The 21,783-nt window shown below is 38.7% G+C and overlaps 1 protein-coding gene across 1 annotated transcript; it reads left to right on the forward strand.

The window, feature by feature from the left end:
- Positions 1 to 896: 896 nt before the first annotated feature.
- On the forward strand, positions 897 to 21,323 carry LOC108795835 (cytochrome P450 2G1-like). Its single transcript, XM_018567150.1, has 15 exons — positions 897 to 948; positions 1,264 to 1,310; positions 2,395 to 2,557; positions 3,708 to 3,857; positions 5,285 to 5,445; positions 6,454 to 6,630; positions 9,352 to 9,558; positions 10,643 to 10,805; positions 11,956 to 12,105; positions 13,533 to 13,693; positions 14,702 to 14,878; positions 16,767 to 16,908; positions 17,486 to 17,670; positions 19,192 to 19,333; positions 21,130 to 21,323. The coding sequence occupies exons 1-15, from the start codon at positions 897 to 899 to the stop codon at positions 21,321 to 21,323; spliced, it is 2,271 nt and encodes a 756-aa protein (XP_018422652.1).
- Positions 21,324 to 21,783: the final 460 nt, after the last annotated feature.

Raw genomic sequence — 21,783 nt, forward strand, 5'->3', positions numbered from 1 at the left:
ATCTGCAATTTTTTTTTTTTAAGCATGTATATCTTTATTGAGTTTTACAGATTACATAACCATTAAAGGGATAGACGAATCATGTACAGGTAAATATATTTCCATGGCCAGCCGGCCTCACATGTAGAGACGTATTTGCTTCTGGGAATAGTTAATAAACAAGTAAAATGTGTAAAGCTTATAGAACTTATAAAACTTATAAAACATCCATTGTCTGAGGTAATAACATTTTGACATCCTGGTAATACGTTTAACAACACTGCTACAAAATCGCTATAGGATGTGAAACAATAGGTGTTGGACAATAGGAGATATTATACCTCTATATTGTATGTGTAATAGGAATGAGAATAAGATTGACTACCAAATAAAGGGTTTAGTATATACCAGATAAGTCGGATAGGAGGAGCTGATTTGGGAAGGTGGGAAGGGGGGGGGGATAGGGGTTTGGGTGTATTCAAAGAATTAAGTTTTAGACTCATTAAGCCAGGACTATCACTGAAATGGACAAGGTATACAGTAGGTATGTATAATGGGAGAGCACTGCAATAAAAACCTGTTAGAAGTGAGGAATTTACAGAAACGTGTTAGTGAAAGGAAGAAACCGATAGGAGTGTCATCAGGATTGTGTAATTACCCCCATGTCTTGAACCCCCGTTAGAATTAGATGTAGCATATTACATGTAAACCCCTATAATGATAGATAAATCATAAGACGTCTAGCCCTCCTAGGGAGCCATTCCTGCAATTTTTTAAGTTGGTGACAGGGCCTCTTTAAATACACTGGCAGTGTTTTCTGGATAGCACTACCAAATCAGTTATTCATTGTGCGTGCCTGTAGCTGCTGACTGAGGGAAAGGGATAGGAATACACCTCTCTTATCTCACTCCGGAACTATGGTATTTGAGTACACAGAAGAAAAAAAAGAGGATATTTTTGGACAGAAATGTGAGTTCACTATTTCAAAATAAGCACATTTTCTGTTAATTTAGTCAGAGGAAATATATTTGTCCAGCAGCGACTGTTCCTGGCATGACCCACAGGTCACAAGTTGGGTTCATACCTCATCCTGCACTGCATAAAAAGGGAATCCCTGCCCATAGGAGACACACAGACCTACAGACAGGCAGAGATACATGATGTGGTTCTCCAGTGCTGTTATGGTCATTGTTCTGCTGGGCCTGATATGCATAGCATGGCTGAAAGGGAAAACTGAAAATAAAACACTTCTGCCACCCGGACCTCCCCCACTACCTCTGATAGGTAACCTTTTGCAAATGAGGCATAAGCTGCTGGTGGCACTGGAGAAGGTAAGCAAGACAATGAGTTCATACCAACACTCACACATAGGGGTGATCTGACTACCATGGAAGTTGAACTGTTTTTAAAGTGTAACTTTTGCTTTAGCTTTCAGTAGAGCAGGAAGTGCTCAGAACCCCCTTGCCTCCAAGGGGAGATTTAACTGCTTAATTTTTCCTGGTGACTATTGCCACAAAGAAAGAACATTATGGGAAAACGAAAATGTTGAGTCTTCACCAGAACTGGAAATCTTCCAGTGGTGACATTTGTTGCAGTGATAACTAAGAAAGAATTTCCCTCCCCCAAAATGCAAAGAGGCAGTGAAGACTATGTCAGTGGTAGGCAACCTTGGCGTTCCAGCTGTTGTAAAACTAAAAGTCCCATGAGGCATTGCAACACTGACAGCCACAGGCATGACTCCCAGGAGCATGGGAATTTATGGGATTTGTAGTTTCACTACAGCTGGAATGTTAAGGTTGCCCAACCATGGTGTATGTAGATGAAAGGAGGCATTCTTGCCTCTGCCAGGAGCACAGTTGACTATGGGGTGGGGGGAGCTGTGATGTCAGGTTGGAACAACAAGCCTCTAACACTTCTGGAGTTGTTGGAGGAAGAGCAAGGCACTACTAGCAGAATTAAAAAAAAGAAAGGCAGCCACAAATGTTACATTGTAATATTCACATAAAATCTTCATCTAAAAAGTATGGGTTGGTAACGGAGTCAATAAAAAGATTGAGCCTTGTGTAATTTACATAGACTAATAGACTACACTGTCCCTTTAAAAAGTTTCTGTTTGGTCTTCATTTTCATTTCAATGGGGCCCTATTACTACGATGCTAGTAGTATGGCCCATTCAAGGATACAGGGAGCAGGATAGTCATGGAGGAGCCTGCCACTATAAGAGGTAAGAAGCACTAAGTGAACTTGTCCTTTAAATCAGGCACATGGCTTGCAGAGATCAGGTTGTTTATGGCCACTTATCCAGCGTTATCTTCACAAAAAAGATTATGTCATTGTTGCTCTTTTTTTTGTATAATAAGCACCTTATACCTGACCTTACCTCTTTCTTTTCTCCTCTCTTTTGGTTATTCACAGTATCGGGAGAAATATGGTCCTATCTTTACTGTATATTTTGGATCTCGGCCAGTAGTGATATTATGTGGATATGATTTGGGAAAAGAGGCTCTAATAGAACAAAAAGACACATTCAGTGCAAGGGGGAAGATTCCAATGACTGAATATGTGTTGAATGGTTTTGGTAAGTATTTTCTGTTTGTTTTGGTTTTCTTGCTGTCTCCTGTGTGTTTTAGGTGATGCAATGCATGCATAAAGTGCACCTGTGCTTAGACTATGGATATTAAAGTTGTTACATATCCTTAACAAGCAGTAAAGGATCTCTCTAGCTGCTTGTACTGTAATGTAATTCATCCTTAAATAGATCACAACTCTGACTCTAAGGCTGTAGAATGTACATTGTGGACGTATTTCCATGTCTGGGATACCCAGCTGCGGTGTACAGCCACCCATAGTAGTGAATGGATGTATATGATTGTATGTGGGTTTACACTCTACTTGCCTAAACCATTTCTGATAACTTGCAGCACCTGCTGTGTGTTTTGTGCTGCCAAGACTCTGGTGTCAGAGAAAATACGGGTGGAGAAAATGTGGTTTTAGTGGTTCTATTGTGAATTTTGAAAATTAATTTCTCCACAACAGCTGCCTACAGCTATAAATGTGAATGATAGCTTGTTTTAAAGTTCTTCTACTGCTTGTGTAGAATATGTCATTATTTGAATCTGCATATCCTGGGCACAGATTCAAAGTGTAGGTATAGTAAAAACTATTTTTTTTTTGGTTTAAGATGGAGTAGGAAAAGTGAAAACCTCTGTCAGGTTTTTAATTTTTGTCGGTGTTCCTGTCAATGAGATTCCTCATCTCCATTGGTCCTGGTGTCCATTGTCTCAAGGACAGAAAGTGATGGGAAATACAAAATGTTTGACTTGTCACTGACAGGAATGGAGGGAAATCTTCCAATAGGGAAACCTGTTGAAATTAAATTGGACAGATGGAACACAGGCATAAAAAAAAAAAAACACCTTATTTATGTGCAATCCTATGCTTTTCCTTATTTCCACTCTTGCCTATCTCATTTACACTCTCTTATTATTCTACATTTAACTGATTTAATGAATCTGACTGGTGGCTTTATAACACCTCAGTACCGTGCATGCTACGTATTCTCTGCCCCAATCCATTTCAACCTCTCCAAATAAATTTCAAACACACCATATGTTAAATAGGAAATATTTGACCCTTCTGGGGTCTAAAAAAGTATTGACTCTTCTCTTTCTCTCTCTTTTTAAATATATGTATTACATCTCGCATATAAATGATTACATATTTTTCAGGGATTACAGCTACTAACGGAGAACGGTGGAAACAAATGCGCCGCTTTGCTCTTACTTCATTGAGAAATTTTGGGATGGGGAAGAGACCCATCGATGAGAGAATCCAAGAAGAAGCCCACTTTCTGGGGGAAGAATTCAGCAAAACGAAAGGTAAAAAACGAATTATGTTAGGAAAAATAGTTTCATCTGTTCTTTCTTTTTACAGTAAAACAGATGTGATGGACAAAGAGTGGTCACAGCAACCAATCAGCTTTCACTCACTGATGTCACAGCTGTGAAATATGATTTATTTCTGTATTTTCCAACACTTGGCACAACTAAATAAGTCACTTTGTATCAAGGTTTTTTTCTCCCTGCATTCAGAAAGAAAGGCTTTCCCTACTTTAATAAAATGTCATTAATCTTTTGTGGTTATCAGCCCTGCTGTTAAATTGTTCTGAAGGTGAATGAGGAGCCTCAATAAAGTAGAATTTTAAAATCTGTGATAGTTTAAAAAATTGAGTTTATTGGTAAAGCTTGAGCAAAAAATAGCCATCTTGTTCCAAGGTTCTCCCTTTTGTCAGGGCTAAAGACCTAAACATTATACATGGTTTGTAGTTTCATATACAATATGGGTGTGATCCTATAGGGGAAGAGGAGCTTGTGCTCTGTTCTTATGGGTGAGTTCCAAACCTTGCTGGATGTTGTGCTGTGTCCTTTCTTTCTAAAGAAAAGAAGTTTCCTGCTGCATTCCTTACCGGGATTCCCATGCAGTTCTGCAGGTGGATGTTGTTTCATAGTTTCATATACAACATGGGTGTGATCCTTTAGGGCACATGTGTCAAACTCAAGGCCCAGGGGCCGAATCCGACCCACCAGGCCATTTCCTAGACTACTTTCAGATCTATGTATTAAGTTATTACTAAAACCTGTGATAATCGAATGCAGAGGCAATTATGATAAAGATTAGATACATTTATATAGTCTTACAGGCCCTTTAAGGGCAACCATAATGCTGATACGGCCCTCGATTAAATTGAGTTTGACACCCCTGCTTTAGGGGAAGAGGAGCTTGTGCTCTGTTCTTATGGGTGAGTTCCAAAACTTGTTGGATATTGTGCTGTGTCCTTTCTTTTTAAAGAAAAGAAGTTCCTTGCTGCACTCCTTACCGGGATCCCCATGCAGATCTGCAGGTGGATGCTTGAAGTGACTGCGGATGGCGCTGCCAACGTGTAGATATTTGAAGAATGGTACCAGCACACCAGTTTCTTTACAGCACATGAATAGTCATTTATTGACGTATGCCTTCTCTCGTTTTGCTTTCTTCCTAAAGGTCCCTTAATCTGAACCTTTAAAAATGCAGATAAGGGTGTTGCAATTCCCAACAAAAGAGGTTTTTAAAGGCAGCAAAATGTGGCTACTCTGGAATATATAAACATTTGGACATAGTGGCAATGTTCCTTGGACATTATTATCAGATCACTGATAGTTGACGTTTAACTAATATCCAAATTGGTCTTTAATGAAAATAAACTGAATGTTTCTAATGGTTATAATGTGTTTTCCTCTTACATGTTATAATTTTATGTTGTTTATAGGGGAGCCATTTGACCCGACATTTCTCTTGAGTTGCGCGGTATCCAACATCATCTGCTCCATTGTATTTGGGAGGCGTTTTGATTACAATGATAAACATTTCTTATCACTGCTTCGTAATATTAATGGGATCCTTCGCATTATGAACTCTGGTTGGGGCTTGGTAAGTAAATTAATGAACTGATATTGAGTTCTGTGATCCCACAGTTTAATCAATCAATGTCCAATCAAAAAATGCCTTGTATTTTGTGACTAGGATACAGGATGTGTTAATAATTTGTGAGGGGCAGAGTGGTTGACTGCCATCACTGCACTGTAATCACAACAGGAGAACCCAAAATATGTCAAGAAGACAAACATCTTTAGCATTCCCAGCAGCCCTCCAGATGTATTATGCCAAGCATAAGATGTAACTAAGCTAGACCAACCTAAAGTAAAAAACATGTTTTTTTACTGGAGTTCAGCTTTAAATAATGGAAGCTGCAATCAGAGTCTTTTCAGACAGGTATTTTGTGGCATGTTCTTTTTAACAAAAACTTGTGAACTTGAGTACAGGCGGCTGTAGCTAATTTAAAATGATACTAAACTCATGGATTAGATCTTAAAAATGCATTCAAGTACCTTAACTATTAACAAAAATGTAGAATATTTGTGTATCAGTCAGCTGTAGATTCTGAATTCGAGCTGATTCTGTCCTTCCTTCTGGAGGGTGGCTACTTTTGTTCCCCATGGTCCCTGTGTGTGTTGTGACATAGCCACTGCTCCAAGCACACTCCTGTGATGGACTACAATCTCAATAAAATTAGAAAAACTAAATGTGAGATTGTGTGCACAGAGCGATGACTACTTTACAACACACACAGGAACCATGGGGAACAAAAGTAGCACCCCTCCAGAAGGAAGGACAGTGTCAGCAAGAATTCAGAGACAATTTGAGGATCTACAGCCGAGTGATACACAAAAGAGCTCAATTTTTTTAATGGTTAGGGTACGTGAATGCATTTTTAAGATTTAACTCCAAGTTTAGTATCACTTTAGGTAAATAATGTAGAATTATATAATAGTTGCCTTTCTTTTACTTAATACAGTTATAAATATTTGTGCACTCGCCTTTTAATCTATGTTGAATTTTGATTGTTCTTGTTATATAAACCGTCTCCTAATATTTTAGGTTGTGTACCACTTTGAACGGGTTATGCGCTATATTCCAGGACCTCCTCAGCGAGGGGTGCGCTATTTCAGTGAGCTCAAGGCATTTGTTCATGAGATTGTGGAAGAGAGTCTGAAGACCCTGGACCCCAATTCCCCCCGACACTTTATTGATTGTTTTCTAATGAAGATTCAGCAGGTAACGTGGACAGAATGCCCAACGGCAAGAAGATATTTTCTTGTTTAGTCACTATTTTGTAAATATGAAGCACTGTATAAAGATGGAAATTAAGTATATATTTACAAAACTCTCAAAAGGGGAAGAGAGAAATAGAAAATAAGGCAAAATGGATGCTAACATCAAATAATATCTTTACTCAGTGAAGTGTTTATTCAACCAAAAGTTTAGAACCCCTGGCTGGTTAAGCTGTTCCAATAACAATAATATTACCATACAGGAAGTGAAGGGAAAATATCCAACAATGATAAAGACAGAATTACTTTTTTTTTTAATTAGGGAAAGGCTAGAGCCCAATTCTGTTTTTTGTTGCTGTTTGATTATGGTACCATCAATCCAAAAATATGATAAAAATGTTGTCTTTCCTGTGACTTCCTATAAATAAACTTTTGGGACCTAACTGCTTAAAGCTGAACCTATAACCTATAGCCAGTTTTGTTATATGTAATTATACATGTATCACATCCATTGAGGTCAGGCCGGAAGTTGGGGATGCTGAAACTCACTGTAGCTGTCTGTGCTATATACAGTCAGTACTCCCTTTTTTGGTGCCACCAGTGGAACAGATTTAAGAAAAAAGCAAGGCTAGGCCCAAATTTAATAGAGACAAAGAACACAGTCTGGGGTTTTACTAGAAGAATTAAGATACAGCAGAGTAAAATTGGCCAGCAGCAGGACAGTTATATTCAGGGCCAAAAGGGCCCTAGCAATATAAAAAAAAACACAAAATAAATGAAAACCCCAAAATACCACACTGGAAACAAAAGCCCACTTTTTCCAAAGAGAAGACTTGCAGCAAAAACCTCTCTCTCAGTCTGTTGCAGTCTCACCAACATACAGAGGAGTTGGAGAGGGGATTTACACTGTTTTCCTAGCTCTGCATCAAGACAAAGAGCAAACACTGGATTGGCTGACTGTCTTTCTCGATAGAAAAAGGAACAGTCCTTTCACCATAGGTGTTATGAGTCAGAGACAGGTTTTGGTGGGCCACAAAAACAAAAATAGTTGTTAATGTTCCTATTAAATGCTCTATTCAGTGTGGTTGCTAAATTTCTGCAAAACCACAAGTTTTAGATCTGATCCAGTCTGCATCTCCTCTCCACTACCCTACAAACAAATGCCACAAATATTGTAAAGAGTGTAAAGTATGTTTTAGCTGGTAAACACAAAATGATGACCATTTTTGTGGTGAACAGTCAAAGAAAAAGAATCACACCTATGAATTTGGAGTGCTAGGGAACTGACTCTTCTGGGGTAGTCAAATTTTCTATCAAGTTCAAAGTCACATTTTATTTGAATAAAATATAATTTATGAAAAGCAAAAAGGATGCGTTTAAAAATACTTGATTTTTCTGCGCTGTTATCTGCAATTTTTTTTTTTTAAGCATGTATATCTTTATTGAGTTTTACAGATTACATAACCATTAAAGGGATAGACGAATCATGTACAGGTAAATATATTTCCATGGCCAGCCGGCCTCACATGTAGAGACGTATTTGCTTCTGGGAATAGTTAATAAACAAGTAAAATGTGTAAAGCTTATAGAACTTATAAAACTTATAAAACATCCATTGTCTGAGGTAATAACATTTTGACATCCTGGTAATACGTTTAACAACACTGCTACAAAATCGCTATAGGATGTGAAACAATAGGTGTTGGACAATAGGAGATATTATACCTCTATATTGTATGTGTAATAGGAATGAGAATAAGATTGACTACCAAATAAAGGGTTTAGTATATACCAGATAAGTCGGATAGGAGGAGCTGATTTGGGAAGGTGGGAAGGGGGGGGGGATAGGGGTTTGGGTGTATTCAAAGAATTAAGTTTTAGACTCATTAAGCCAGGACTATCACTGAAATGGACAAGGTATACAGTAGGTATGTATAATGGGAGAGCACTGCAATAAAAACCTGTTAGAAGTGAGGAATTTACAGAAACGTGTTAGTGAAAGGAAGAAACCGATAGGAGTGTCATCAGGATTGTGTAATTACCCCCATGTCTTGAACAGGGATAGGGGTTTGGGTGTATTCAAAGAATTAAGTTTTAGACTCATTAAGCCAGGACTATCACTGAAATGGACAAGGTATACAGTAGGTATGTATAATGGGAGAGCACTGCAATAAAAACCTGTTAGAAGTGAGGAATTTACCGAAACGTGTTCGTGAAAGGAAGAAACCGATAGGAGTGTCATCAGGATTGTGTAATTACCCCCATGTCTTGAACCCCCGTTAGAATTAGATGTAGCATATTACATGTAAACCCCTATAATGATAGATAAATCATAAGACGTCTAGCCCTCCTAGGGAGCCATTCCTGCAATTTTTTAAGTTGGTGACAGGGCCTCTTTAAATACACTGGCAGTGTTTTCTGGATAGCACTACCAAATCAGTTATTCATTGTGCGTGCCTGTAGCTGCTGACTGAGGGAAAGGGATAGGAATACACCTCTCTTATCTCACTCCGGAACTATGGTATTTGAGTACACAGAAGAAAAAAAAGAGGATATTTTTGGACAGAAATGTGAGTTCACTATTTCAAAATAAGCACATTTTCTGTTAATTTAGTCAGAGGAAATATATTTGTCCAGCAGCGACTGTTCCTGGCATGACCCACAGGTCACAAGTTGGGTTCATACCTCATCCTGCACTGCATAAAAAGGGAATCCCTGCCCATAGGAGACACACAGACCTACAGACAGGCAGAGATACATGATGTGGTTCTCCAGTGCTGTTATGGTCATTGTTCTGCTGGGCCTGATATGCATAGCATGGCTGAAAGGGAAAACTGAAAATAAAACACTTCTGCCACCCGGACCTCCCCCACTACCTCTGATAGGTAACCTTTTGCAAATGAGGCATAAGCTGCTGGTGGCACTGGAGAAGGTAAGCAAGACAATGAGTTCATACCAACACTCACACATAGGGGTGATCTGACTACCATGGAAGTTGAACTGTTTTTAAAGTGTAACTTTTGCTTTAGCTTTCAGTAGAGCAGGAAGTGCTCAGAACCCCCTTGCCTCCAAGGGGAGATTTAACTGCTTAATTTTTCCTGGTGACTATTGCCACAAAGAAAGAACATTATGGGAAAACGAAAATGTTGAGTCTTCACCAGAACTGGAAATCTTCCAGTGGTGACATTTGTTGCAGTGATAACTAAGAAAGAATTTCCCTCCCCCAAAATGCAAAGAGGCAGTGAAGACTATGTCAGTGGTAGGCAACCTTGGCGTTCCAGCTGTTGTAAAACTAAAAGTCCCATGAGGCATTGCAACACTGACAGCCACAGGCATGACTCCCAGGAGCATGGGAATTTATGGGATTTGTAGTTTCACTACAGCTGGAATGTTAAGGTTGCCCAACCATGGTGTATGTAGATGAAAGGAGGCATTCTTGCCTCTGCCAGGAGCACAGTTGACTATGGGGTGGGGGGAGCTGTGATGTCAGGTTGGAACAACAAGCCTCTAACACTTCTGGAGTTGTTGGAGGAAGAGCAAGGCACTACTAGCAGAATTAAAAAAAAGAAAGGCAGCCACAAATGTTACATTGTAATATTCACATAAAATCTTCATCTAAAAAGTATGGGTTGGTAACGGAGTCAATAAAAAGATTGAGCCTTGTGTAATTTACATAGACTAATAGACTACACTGTCCCTTTAAAAAGTTTCTGTTTGGTCTTCATTTTCATTTCAATGGGGCCCTATTACTACGATGCTAGTAGTATGGCCCATTCAAGGATACAGGGAGCAGGATAGTCATGGAGGAGCCTGCCACTATAAGAGGTAAGAAGCACTAAGTGAACTTGTCCTTTAAATCAGGCACATGGCTTGCAGAGATCAGGTTGTTTATGGCCACTTATCCAGCGTTATCTTCACAAAAAAGATTATGTCATTGTTGCTCTTTTTTTTGTATAATAAGCACCTTATACCTGACCTTACCTCTTTCTTTTCTCCTCTCTTTTGGTTATTCACAGTATCGGGAGAAATATGGTCCTATCTTTACTGTATATTTTGGATCTCGGCCAGTAGTGATATTATGTGGATATGATTTGGGAAAAGAGGCTCTAATAGAACAAAAAGACACATTCAGTGCAAGGGGGAAGATTCCAATGACTGAATATGTGTTGAATGGTTTTGGTAAGTATTTTCTGTTTGTTTTGGTTTTCTTGCTGTCTCCTGTGTGTTTTAGGTGATGCAATGCATGCATAAAGTGCACCTGTGCTTAGACTATGGATATTAAAGTTGTTACATATCCTTAACAAGCAGTAAAGGATCTCTCTAGCTGCTTGTACTGTAATGTAATTCATCCTTAAATAGATCACAACTCTGACTCTAAGGCTGTAGAATGTACATTGTGGACGTATTTCCATGTCTGGGATACCCAGCTGCGGTGTACAGCCACCCATAGTAGTGAATGGATGTATATGATTGTATGTGGGTTTACACTCTACTTGCCTAAACCATTTCTGATAACTTGCAGCACCTGCTGTGTGTTTTGTGCTGCCAAGACTCTGGTGTCAGAGAAAATACGGGTGGAGAAAATGTGGTTTTAGTGGTTCTATTGTGAATTTTGAAAATTAATTTCTCCACAACAGCTGCCTACAGCTATAAATGTGAATGATAGCTTGTTTTAAAGTTCTTCTACTGCTTGTGTAGAATATGTCATTATTTGAATCTGCATATCCTGGGCACAGATTCAAAGTGTAGGTATAGTAAAAACTATTTTTTTTTTGGTTTAAGATGGAGTAGGAAAAGTGAAAACCTCTGTCAGGTTTTTAATTTTTGTCGGTGTTCCTGTCAATGAGATTCCTCATCTCCATTGGTCCTGGTGTCCATTGTCTCAAGGACAGAAAGTGATGGGAAATACAAAATGTTTGACTTGTCACTGACAGGAATGGAGGGAAATCTTCCAATAGGGAAACCTGTTGAAATTAAATTGGACAGATGGAACACAGGCATAAAAAAAAAAAAACACCTTATTTATGTGCAATCCTATGCTTTTCCTTATTTCCACTCTTGCCTATCTCATTTACACTCTCTTATTATTCTACATTTAACTGATTTAATGAATCTGACTGGTGGCTTTATAACACCTCAGTACCGTGCATGCTACGTATTCTCTGCCCCAATCCATTTCAACCTCTCCAAATAAATTTCAAACACACCATATGTTAAATAGGAAATATTTGACCCTTCTGGGGTCTAAAAAAGTATTGACTCTTCTCTTTCTCTCTCTTTTTAAATATATGTATTACATCTCGCATATAAATGATTACATATTTTTCAGGGATTACAGCTACTAACGGAGAACGGTGGAAACAAATGCGCCGCTTTGCTCTTACTTCATTGAGAAATTTTGGGATGGGGAAGAGACCCATCGATGAGAGAATCCAAGAAGAAGCCCACTTTCTGGGGGAAGAATTCAGCAAAACGAAAGGTAAAAAACGAATTATGTTAGGAAAAATAGTTTCATCTGTTCTTTCTTTTTACAGTAAAACAGATGTGATGGACAAAGAGTGGTCACAGCAACCAATCAGCTTTCACTCACTGATGTCACAGCTGTGAAATATGATTTATTTCTGTATTTTCCAACACTTGGCACAACTAAATAAGTCACTTTGTATCAAGGTTTTTTTCTCCCTGCATTCAGAAAGAAAGGCTTTCCCTACTTTAATAAAATGTCATTAATCTTTTGTGGTTATCAGCCCTGCTGTTAAATTGTTCTGAAGGTGAATGAGGAGCCTCAATAAAGTAGAATTTTAAAATCTGTGATAGTTTAAAAAATTGAGTTTATTGGTAAAGCTTGAGCAAAAAATAGCCATCTTGTTCCAAGGTTCTCCCTTTTGTCAGGGCTAAAGACCTAAACATTATACATGGTTTGTAGTTTCATATACAATATGGGTGTGATCCTATAGGGGAAGAGGAGCTTGTGCTCTGTTCTTATGGGTGAGTTCCAAACCTTGCTGGATGTTGTGCTGTGTCCTTTCTTTCTAAAGAAAAGAAGTTTCCTGCTGCATTCCTTACCGGGATTCCCATGCAGTTCTGCAGGTGGATGTTGTTTCATAGTTTCATATACAACATGGGTGTGATCCTTTAGGGCACATGTGTCAAACTCAAGGCCCAGGGGCCGAATCCGACCCACCAGGCCATTTCCTAGACTACTTTCAGATCTATGTATTAAGTTATTACTAAAACCTGTGATAATCGAATGCAGAGGCAATTATGATAAAGATTAGATACATTTATATAGTCTTACAGGCCCTTTAAGGGCAACCATAATGCTGATACGGCCCTCGATTAAATTGAGTTTGACACCCCTGCTTTAGGGGAAGAGGAGCTTGTGCTCTGTTCTTATGGGTGAGTTCCAAAACTTGTTGGATATTGTGCTGTGTCCTTTCTTTTTAAAGAAAAGAAGTTCCTTGCTGCACTCCTTACCGGGATCCCCATGCAGATCTGCAGGTGGATGCTTGAAGTGACTGCGGATGGCGCTGCCAACGTGTAGATATTTGAAGAATGGTACCAGCACACCAGTTTCTTTACAGCACATGAATAGTCATTTATTGACGTATGCCTTCTCTCGTTTTGCTTTCTTCCTAAAGGTCCCTTAATCTGAACCTTTAAAAATGCAGATAAGGGTGTTGCAATTCCCAACAAAAGAGGTTTTTAAAGGCAGCAAAATGTGGCTACTCTGGAATATATAAACATTTGGACATAGTGGCAATGTTCCTTGGACATTATTATCAGATCACTGATAGTTGACGTTTAACTAATATCCAAATTGGTCTTTAATGAAAATAAACTGAATGTTTCTAATGGTTATAATGTGTTTTCCTCTTACATGTTATAATTTTATGTTGTTTATAGGGGAGCCATTTGACCCGACATTTCTCTTGAGTTGCGCGGTATCCAACATCATCTGCTCCATTGTATTTGGGAGGCGTTTTGATTACAATGATAAACATTTCTTATCACTGCTTCGTAATATTAATGGGATCCTTCGCATTATGAACTCTGGTTGGGGCTTGGTAAGTAAATTAATGAACTGATATTGAGTTCTGTGATCCCACAGTTTAATCAATCAATGTCCAATCAAAAAATGCCTTGTATTTTGTGACTAGGATACAGGATGTGTTAATAATTTGTGAGGGGCAGAGTGGTTGACTGCCATCACTGCACTGTAATCACAACAGGAGAACCCAAAATATGTCAAGAAGACAAACATCTTTAGCATTCCCAGCAGCCCTCCAGATGTATTATGCCAAGCATAAGATGTAACTAAGCTAGACCAACCTAAAGTAAAAAACATGTTTTTTTACTGGAGTTCAGCTTTAAATAATGGAAGCTGCAATCAGAGTCTTTTCAGACAGGTATTTTGTGGCATGTTCTTTTTAACAAAAACTTGTGAACTTGAGTACAGGCGGCTGTAGCTAATTTAAAATGATACTAAACTCATGGATTAGATCTTAAAAATGCATTCAAGTACCTTAACTATTAACAAAAATGTAGAATATTTGTGTATCAGTCAGCTGTAGATTCTGAATTCGAGCTGATTCTGTCCTTCCTTCTGGAGGGTGGCTACTTTTGTTCCCCATGGTCCCTGTGTGTGTTGTGACATAGCCACTGCTCCAAGCACACTCCTGTGATGGACTACAATCTCAATAAAATTAGAAAAACTAAATGTGAGATTGTGTGCACAGAGCGATGACTACTTTACAACACACACAGGAACCATGGGGAACAAAAGTAGCACCCCTCCAGAAGGAAGGACAGTGTCAGCAAGAATTCAGAGACAATTTGAGGATCTACAGCCGAGTGATACACAAAAGAGCTCAATTTTTTTAATGGTTAGGGTACGTGAATGCATTTTTAAGATTTAACTCCAAGTTTAGTATCACTTTAGGTAAATAATGTAGAATTATATAATAGTTGCCTTTCTTTTACTTAATACAGTTATAAATATTTGTGCACTCGCCTTTTAATCTATGTTGAATTTTGATTGTTCTTGTTATATAAACCGTCTCCTAATATTTTAGGTTGTGTACCACTTTGAACGGGTTATGCGCTATATTCCAGGACCTCCTCAGCGAGGGGTGCGCTATTTCAGTGAGCTCAAGGCATTTGTTCATGAGATTGTGGAAGAGAGTCTGAAGACCCTGGACCCCAATTCCCCCCGACACTTTATTGATTGTTTTCTAATGAAGATTCAGCAGGTAACGTGGACAGAATGCCCAACGGCAAGAAGATATTTTCTTGTTTAGTCACTATTTTGTAAATATGAAGCACTGTATAAAGATGGAAATTAAGTATATATTTACAAAACTCTCAAAAGGGGAAGAGAGAAATAGAAAATAAGGCAAAATGGATGCTAACATCAAATAATATCTTTACTCAGTGAAGTGTTTATTCAACCAAAAGTTTAGAACCCCTGGCTGGTTAAGCTGTTCCAATAACAATAATATTACCATACAGGAAGTGAAGGGAAAATATCCAACAATGATAAAGACAGAATTACTTTTTTTTTTAATTAGGGAAAGGCTAGAGCCCAATTCTGTTTTTTGTTGCTGTTTGATTATGGTACCATCAATCCAAAAATATGATAAAAATGTTGTCTTTCCTGTGACTTCCTATAAATAAACTTTTGGGACCTAACTGCTTAAAGCTGAACCTATAACCTATAGCCAGTTTTGTTATATGTAATTATACATGTATCACATCCATTGAGGTCAGGCCGGAAGTTGGGGATGCTGAAACTCACTGTAGCTGTCTGTGCTATATACAGTCAGTACTCCCTTTTTTGGTGCCACCAGTGGAACAGATTTAAGAAAAAAGCAAGGCTAGGCCCAAATTTAATAGAGACAAAGAACACAGTCTGGGGTTTTACTAGAAGAATTAAGATACAGCAGAGTAAAATTGGCCAGCAGCAGGACAGTTATATTCAGGGCCAAAAGGGCCCTAGCAATATAAAAAAAAACACAAAATAAATGAAAACCCCAAAATACCACACTGGAAACAAAAGCCCACTTTTTCCAAAGAGAAGACTTGCAGCAAAAACCTCTCTCTCAGTCTGTTGCAGTCTCACCAACATACAGAGGAGTTGGAGAGGGGATTTACACTGTTTTCCTAGCTCTGCATCAAGACAAAGAGCAAACACTGGATTGGCTGACTGTCTTTCTCGATAGAAAAAGGAACAGTCCTTTCACCATAGGTGTTATGAGTCAGAGACAGGTTTTGGTGGGCCACAAAAACAAAAATAGTTGTTAATGTTCCTATTAAATGCTCTATTCAGTGTGGTTGCTAAATTTCTGCAAAACCACAAGTTTTAGATCTGATCCAGTCTGCATCTCCTCTCCACTACCCTACAAACAAATGCCACAAATATTGTAAAGAGTGTAAAGTATGTTTTAGCTGGTAAACACAAAATGATGACCATTTTTGTGGTGAACAGTCAAAGAAAAAGAATCACACCTATGAATTTGGGTCAGTGTTGGGATTCCCAGGATATGGATATGGACATGGAGGATATTACGGACCTTTATCCTATTTGTTGAGGAGGGATGTTAAGGAGGCAAACCTATTTACTTTGGACTCCTCAACATCCCAGCTTCGATATCCCTACAACTCTCTTGCTGAATACACGAGATTACAGAAGAGTGAAACTGTTTAAGAAACAGTTATCATAATTTGTAAATTTTGAAGCTTGGTTCAAACTCGGCTTACCCTGCAGGCCAAGGGACTGGTCCACAAGTGCCATTATGGTATATACAAACCTTGGTACATGGCCACCCTTTGATATATAAACAGACACACAACACTGTGGCTTTTCATATTGACAAACCTAACACCCAACAAAGTCTGCACAATAGCTCCCAAACACCTCCGAGGTAGTAGAATGCCTTAACACTTTTCATACCATACCATTGAGCTTATACATATATATGGCTATTGTTCAGACTTTATAGACTTTTGTTTGTTGTTGGAGAGATTGGGGAGCTACATTAGCTACAATATATAACATTTTTGTTCATGGGTTTAGATTTGCTTTTAAGATTACCTGAGATAAACTGTTTTAGTTACTGATGTTACTGTATTTACTTGCAGAATAAGGACAAGCCAAACACAGAATTTCATATGGACAATCTTGTGGCTTCAACAGTAAACCTATTTACTGCTGGGACAGAAACTGTCAGCACAACTCTTCGCTATGGCTTTCTCATCCTGATGAAATATCCAGAAGTTCAAGGTAATCTGAAATGTAGAAATTGTATTGTGTATGTAAACCAAAAATAAAAAAAAACATAAGATTTGAACATTCTTTTTTTCTTCAAATTGCATTTTTTTGTTTTGTTTGGTATTTCTCACAGTTCCTTCACATCCTTCCTAGCATGACAACACTCCCTGAGTGAGTGCCTAGGCAGAAGCAATGCTGCTACCCTGGGATAAACTCTAGTTGTTTCATTTTATTACATCTAAAATGAAAAATTACTTTAGACACGTTTTAATGGACTACAGATACATTCAACCACCAACCAATTTTCTTTTTGAAACACACATCATAGGATCACCCTTACATACAGCTTTTTCTAAAGCTGAGAGGGGAGGGCTCAGTGGTAAACATCAACAATCCACCACTTTGCCAGACGCTAGTCAAACGGAAATATCTGTAGTAGTCTGCTGATATTCATGGACATTTGGCTTTTTACCTGATCTGTCCATAATTGGAAGAGCTGCCAACAATCATTACATGTCTACAGGAACATTTACTTTTAGTTGCAATTATACTTATTTGGTGTAATGACCCTTTAACATGTATCATTCAGTTAAGGTCCAGAAGGAGATTGATCAAGTGCTAGGCCAGCGTTGCCCATCAGCAGAAGACAAAACCAAGATGCCTTACACTGAGGCCGTGATCAATGAGATTCAAAGATTTGCTGACATTATCCCAACTGGACTTCCACACTGCACAATAGAGGATGTATCATTCCAGGGCTATGTAATACCCAAGGTAAGGTGTTTAAGATTCTGCGTGTGCAAAGGGCAGTTAAATGAATACAATAGTTGAAATTTAGAATAAATCTACAAATATGTTAATAGCTATTTACATGTCTACCTTTTGATGGACACACAGTTAGAAAGAAAACATTTTGAGGCCTAAAGCAGCTAATAAAGTATGACTCTGACAAAGCCACAGCTAAGCATCACAAACAGAAATTGACTTAGTCTAGCCAGACATGGGACAGTTTTCTGTCAAACAATCTTCACAGACTGGAATCTCTTTTGTGCTCACAACCCCCTCCCAATCCACTGATACTCACCTTCCCTGCTCTCCCCCACTGCACCATTCCTCTGTCAAGAGTCCAGGGTACTAGCCCGATGTAAGCTTCATGTCACTCTGTGTTGGAGCTTACAGAGGGTTAATGACCTTCTCCATTCTGTGACAGTGTTTAGGTTTTGGAATTGGCTGCTTAAGCCCCAGCACTACATCCTAAGAGGAATGTGAGACTGTTGCAAACTACTTGGTACCTATAAATGCTCCAACAAATGGACAGAGCAGAAGTACTTGTCTAAGGTGAGCATAAGGGGGCAGAGCTGTGCTTTAACAAGAGAACCTGTCACTTTGCCATGAATGAGCAAAGCCCCAGATTCTCTTCAAAGCTGGGGAACATTATTTTGGGTTTGTATAAAAATGTAATGTTTAAGGAACACCAGCAAAATAAATTACAACACCCATTCAAATGTTGCAATAAGTGGAGCTAATAGAAAAGTCTAATTAATTTGTGTTGAAAACAGTATCAACAGATGTCAAAAGCATTTCCAGGGGGTGTTTCACCGATTAGGGCTTCTAGACCATGACCTGAACACACCTTTAAACATGTACACATGAACTCCACTTCGATAAGACTTGCTCTGTGTCCAGTTACCTTCCTCTCCTTCTGATGAAGGGAGATTGGTAACACTCCTGAAATGCATTAGCTACATGTTGTTACTGTTGTGATCAATAAAAAATTATTTAAATTACAACCACATTTATGGTGCTCACTTCCCTCTACTATACATATTGCTAATTTTCTGAGGACCTATTTGGGACCAATATACTCTCCAGAGCTACCTATGGTTACTACAAATTTAAATTTGGAATACCTAAAAAAGAATCACAATGATTATCCAACGCTTCGCCAACAATTTTTTTCTCTAAATTCTAAAACGTCACATTTTTTATAGTAAGTTTCTGCCCACCAGATGAAATTCAAGCTTGCACACTGATAAATTGGAGGCGGTAGAATTTAGCTGCACTTGTAGATAGTAGCTAGAATGGAGGGTGGTGGAGAAACATCTCTATGATATTATCCAGTTTATATAATAAGGAAGGCGTGGGTGGTCACAAGACTATGTCCCTTACCTTATACACATTTGGCAGTCAAACACTTTCTATACGTGTATTACACCTGTGTTTTTACTTTTGTTGGAATTGCCCTTTAGGATTACAATATTGATATAACTTTTTTCCTCTTTTAAAATATATCAGGGTACAGATGTGTTCTCTTTACTTACTACCATACTGAAGGATCCCACACAGTTTACAGATCCAGAAGTGTTCTCCCCGACCAGGTTCCTGGACAGTAATGGAGGCCTAGAGAAGAAAGCGGCACTGATGCCTTTTTCTGCAGGTAATACGGTTGTTCTGCTTTGTTAAGCAGCTTTTTAAAGAAAAATTGTCACGCCCTGTCAAATTAAACCCTCTGGTGTGTATTCATACCTTTAACTCCATTTAAATCCCTGCCACTGCCAAGTCACCAGTGATCCCCAGCACTTGCCAACAATAGCTAGTATAGTCAAAACTTGCACAATGAGAGCAATGAAACATAGTTATGGACTCTGCATCTTTGAAAGTCGAGTGACATATCACGCGTTCTCCCATGCCTGGAAATGTTAGGATTTTTAGAAAATAGTGGTAAGGATAAGAATAGGCAGTGAAGGTTGAAAGGGGAAAGGTTGAGGCTTTTGTTGTGACAGATGTGCCTAATTATTGGATTATTTTAAACACAATCCTAAAGTGAAACTCGACCTTCATTAAATAGTTGACCCTTTCAAATGTAGTTGTAACGTACCAGCAATATGCTGCTATCTACTTGTATTCTCTTCCTTTTAGAGCAAAAATGTCAGCCCCGTGTCAGGCTGTAATGCCCATGGAGGCTGATCTGCCTTCTACCTGAGCTCTGAGCTGTCAACTGACATTGTGCCCGGGATGCAGCAGAAGGATATAACTATCAGTAATAAAGCCTTCAGTTATCTTTCATCTGATCCCGACAGTCCCTTTGTTGTATGACAATTTTCTGAGTGTCTATTATCAGCACTTAGCTTAGAAAGAAGATGGAGAGCCCTCCAGTCTGACACTGAACCTGACACTGCTGCCCAGACAGGGAGAAAATACAAGTAAAAAAAAAAGAAATTTCTTAGATGCTTTATTCTCATAAGAATTTCTAAGCTGAAATTTAGTTTATTACTTATGTTCTTTTCTGACTAGTTGTGGTTGACAGTTGAACACTACTATGATAGACAAAACTTGAAAATGATTTTAGAATCTTTCAGTATAGGTAAACTCTCAATTTTAAATGAACTATGGAAGAAACCACTGTCAGTTTTGTTTTGAGGGGTTTTTTTTCCATCTGTGTCCCACTGGGGAGATTTCCTTTCACTTTCTTTCTCGCAGACAAAACAGGAAGTAAAAGGAGATCCTTACAAAGTGAGGGACACCCCTCTGGATAGTTGTCTCCTATACAAGTGTCCACATTGGAAGGTTTCACCTCTACTTCTGTTCTAAAGACAGCTCAAAATGTTTACTTTCTTTTACTTTCAGTCCTATTAACAATGGTCACCAGGATAAATAGAGAGGGGGAATCTCCCTAGCAGAAACATAGACGTCAATAAAAACCTTATTAAGGTCCAGCATGTCCCACAGCACTCCTCACAGCGTCTCCGGCCCGAATCACAATAATGGTGCTTGCAGTGATCCTCACGGATGACGCTGTGCACATCAAACCGCAAATGAACAGGAATCACCAGCACTCAGTGGAAAATATTCAAACGATAAAGTCCATTTAATCGGAAAAATCATCATACATGTTGCAATAATTATAACCAATGTTTCGGGGCCACGCAGGGACGCTTCATCAGGGCAACAATGTAACACCATTGATTGTAACACCTGATGAAGGGTCCCTCCGTGGCCCCGAAACGTCGGTTATAATTATTGCAACATGTATTATGATTTGTCCGATTAAATGGACTTTATCGTTTCAATATTTTCCACTGAGTGCTGGTGATTCCTGTTCATTTGCTGATCAATAAAAACCTGACAGGGATTTTACCTTCTCACCACTCTATCCAAAATTAGGCTTTATTATGTACTTTAAATTTTGTTGTTCTATCCCACACCTTAATACCATGTCTTGTATGCCTACAGGGAGGCGGATGTGCCCAGGGGAAGGCTTGGCACGCATGGAGCTTTTTATTTTCTTCAGCTCCCTCCTCCAGAAGTTCACCTTGACCTCACCGGTGCCTCTAGAAGAACTGACCTTAGCCCCTGAAGTCAGCAGTGCTGGACACTTTCCTTGCTTCTACAGAATGTCTGCCATTCCCCGCACCAGCACAACATAGTCTTGACTATATTTGTTGTATATTCTCATTGTGAATGATATTCAGCTTATATTTTCCTTTTGTATTATAGTAGCAAAATAAAAAATATTTTTATTGAAGCGCTTGACTGCATTGTAATGACTTTAAAAACAGCTAAGAAAATAAACAAAAACTCCTATTATGTATTCCTTCAACACATGATATGATAGCATACTAATCTCTGGCCAAAACTTAGATGTTAGAACCATTGACATTAGCCACAGAGACAGGAAGTGAGACTAAATGTTCTCACAGTCCTCCATATTCACATCCACCCATCAAGGAATATTGATTTTTTTTTGCATCAGGACGTGAGGGTGTACTGAGGCAGGGTACTGTGATGTTTTCAGGAAGCTGTTTACAGAACTCTGTTGGCCCCTCCTACCAGCCATGATTTGGATTTTTAACAGTGTACTTAGCTTTTACCTAACATTATTTGACA

Source organism: Nanorana parkeri, unplaced genomic scaffold (genome assembly GCF_000935625.1).
Source record: "Nanorana parkeri isolate BGI_ZX_2015 unplaced genomic scaffold, ASM93562v1 scaffold1015, whole genome shotgun sequence".
In the NCBI taxonomy this organism is placed as follows: Eukaryota; Metazoa; Chordata; class Amphibia; order Anura; family Dicroglossidae; genus Nanorana; species Nanorana parkeri.

Excerpts from the sequence above, each read along its gene's own strand:
- LOC108795835 (XM_018567150.1), top strand. The coding sequence starts at position 897 with ATGGTATTTGAGTACACAGAAGAAAAAAAAGAGGATATTTTTGGACAG. Across the intron at positions 13,694-14,701 it reads TGAACTCTGGTTGGGGCTTG|GTTGTGTACCACTTTGAACG; the intron begins GTAAGTAAATTA and ends CTAATATTTTAG. Across the intron at positions 16,909-17,485 it reads GAAATATCCAGAAGTTCAAG|TTAAGGTCCAGAAGGAGATT; the intron begins GTAATCTGAAAT and ends TGTATCATTCAG.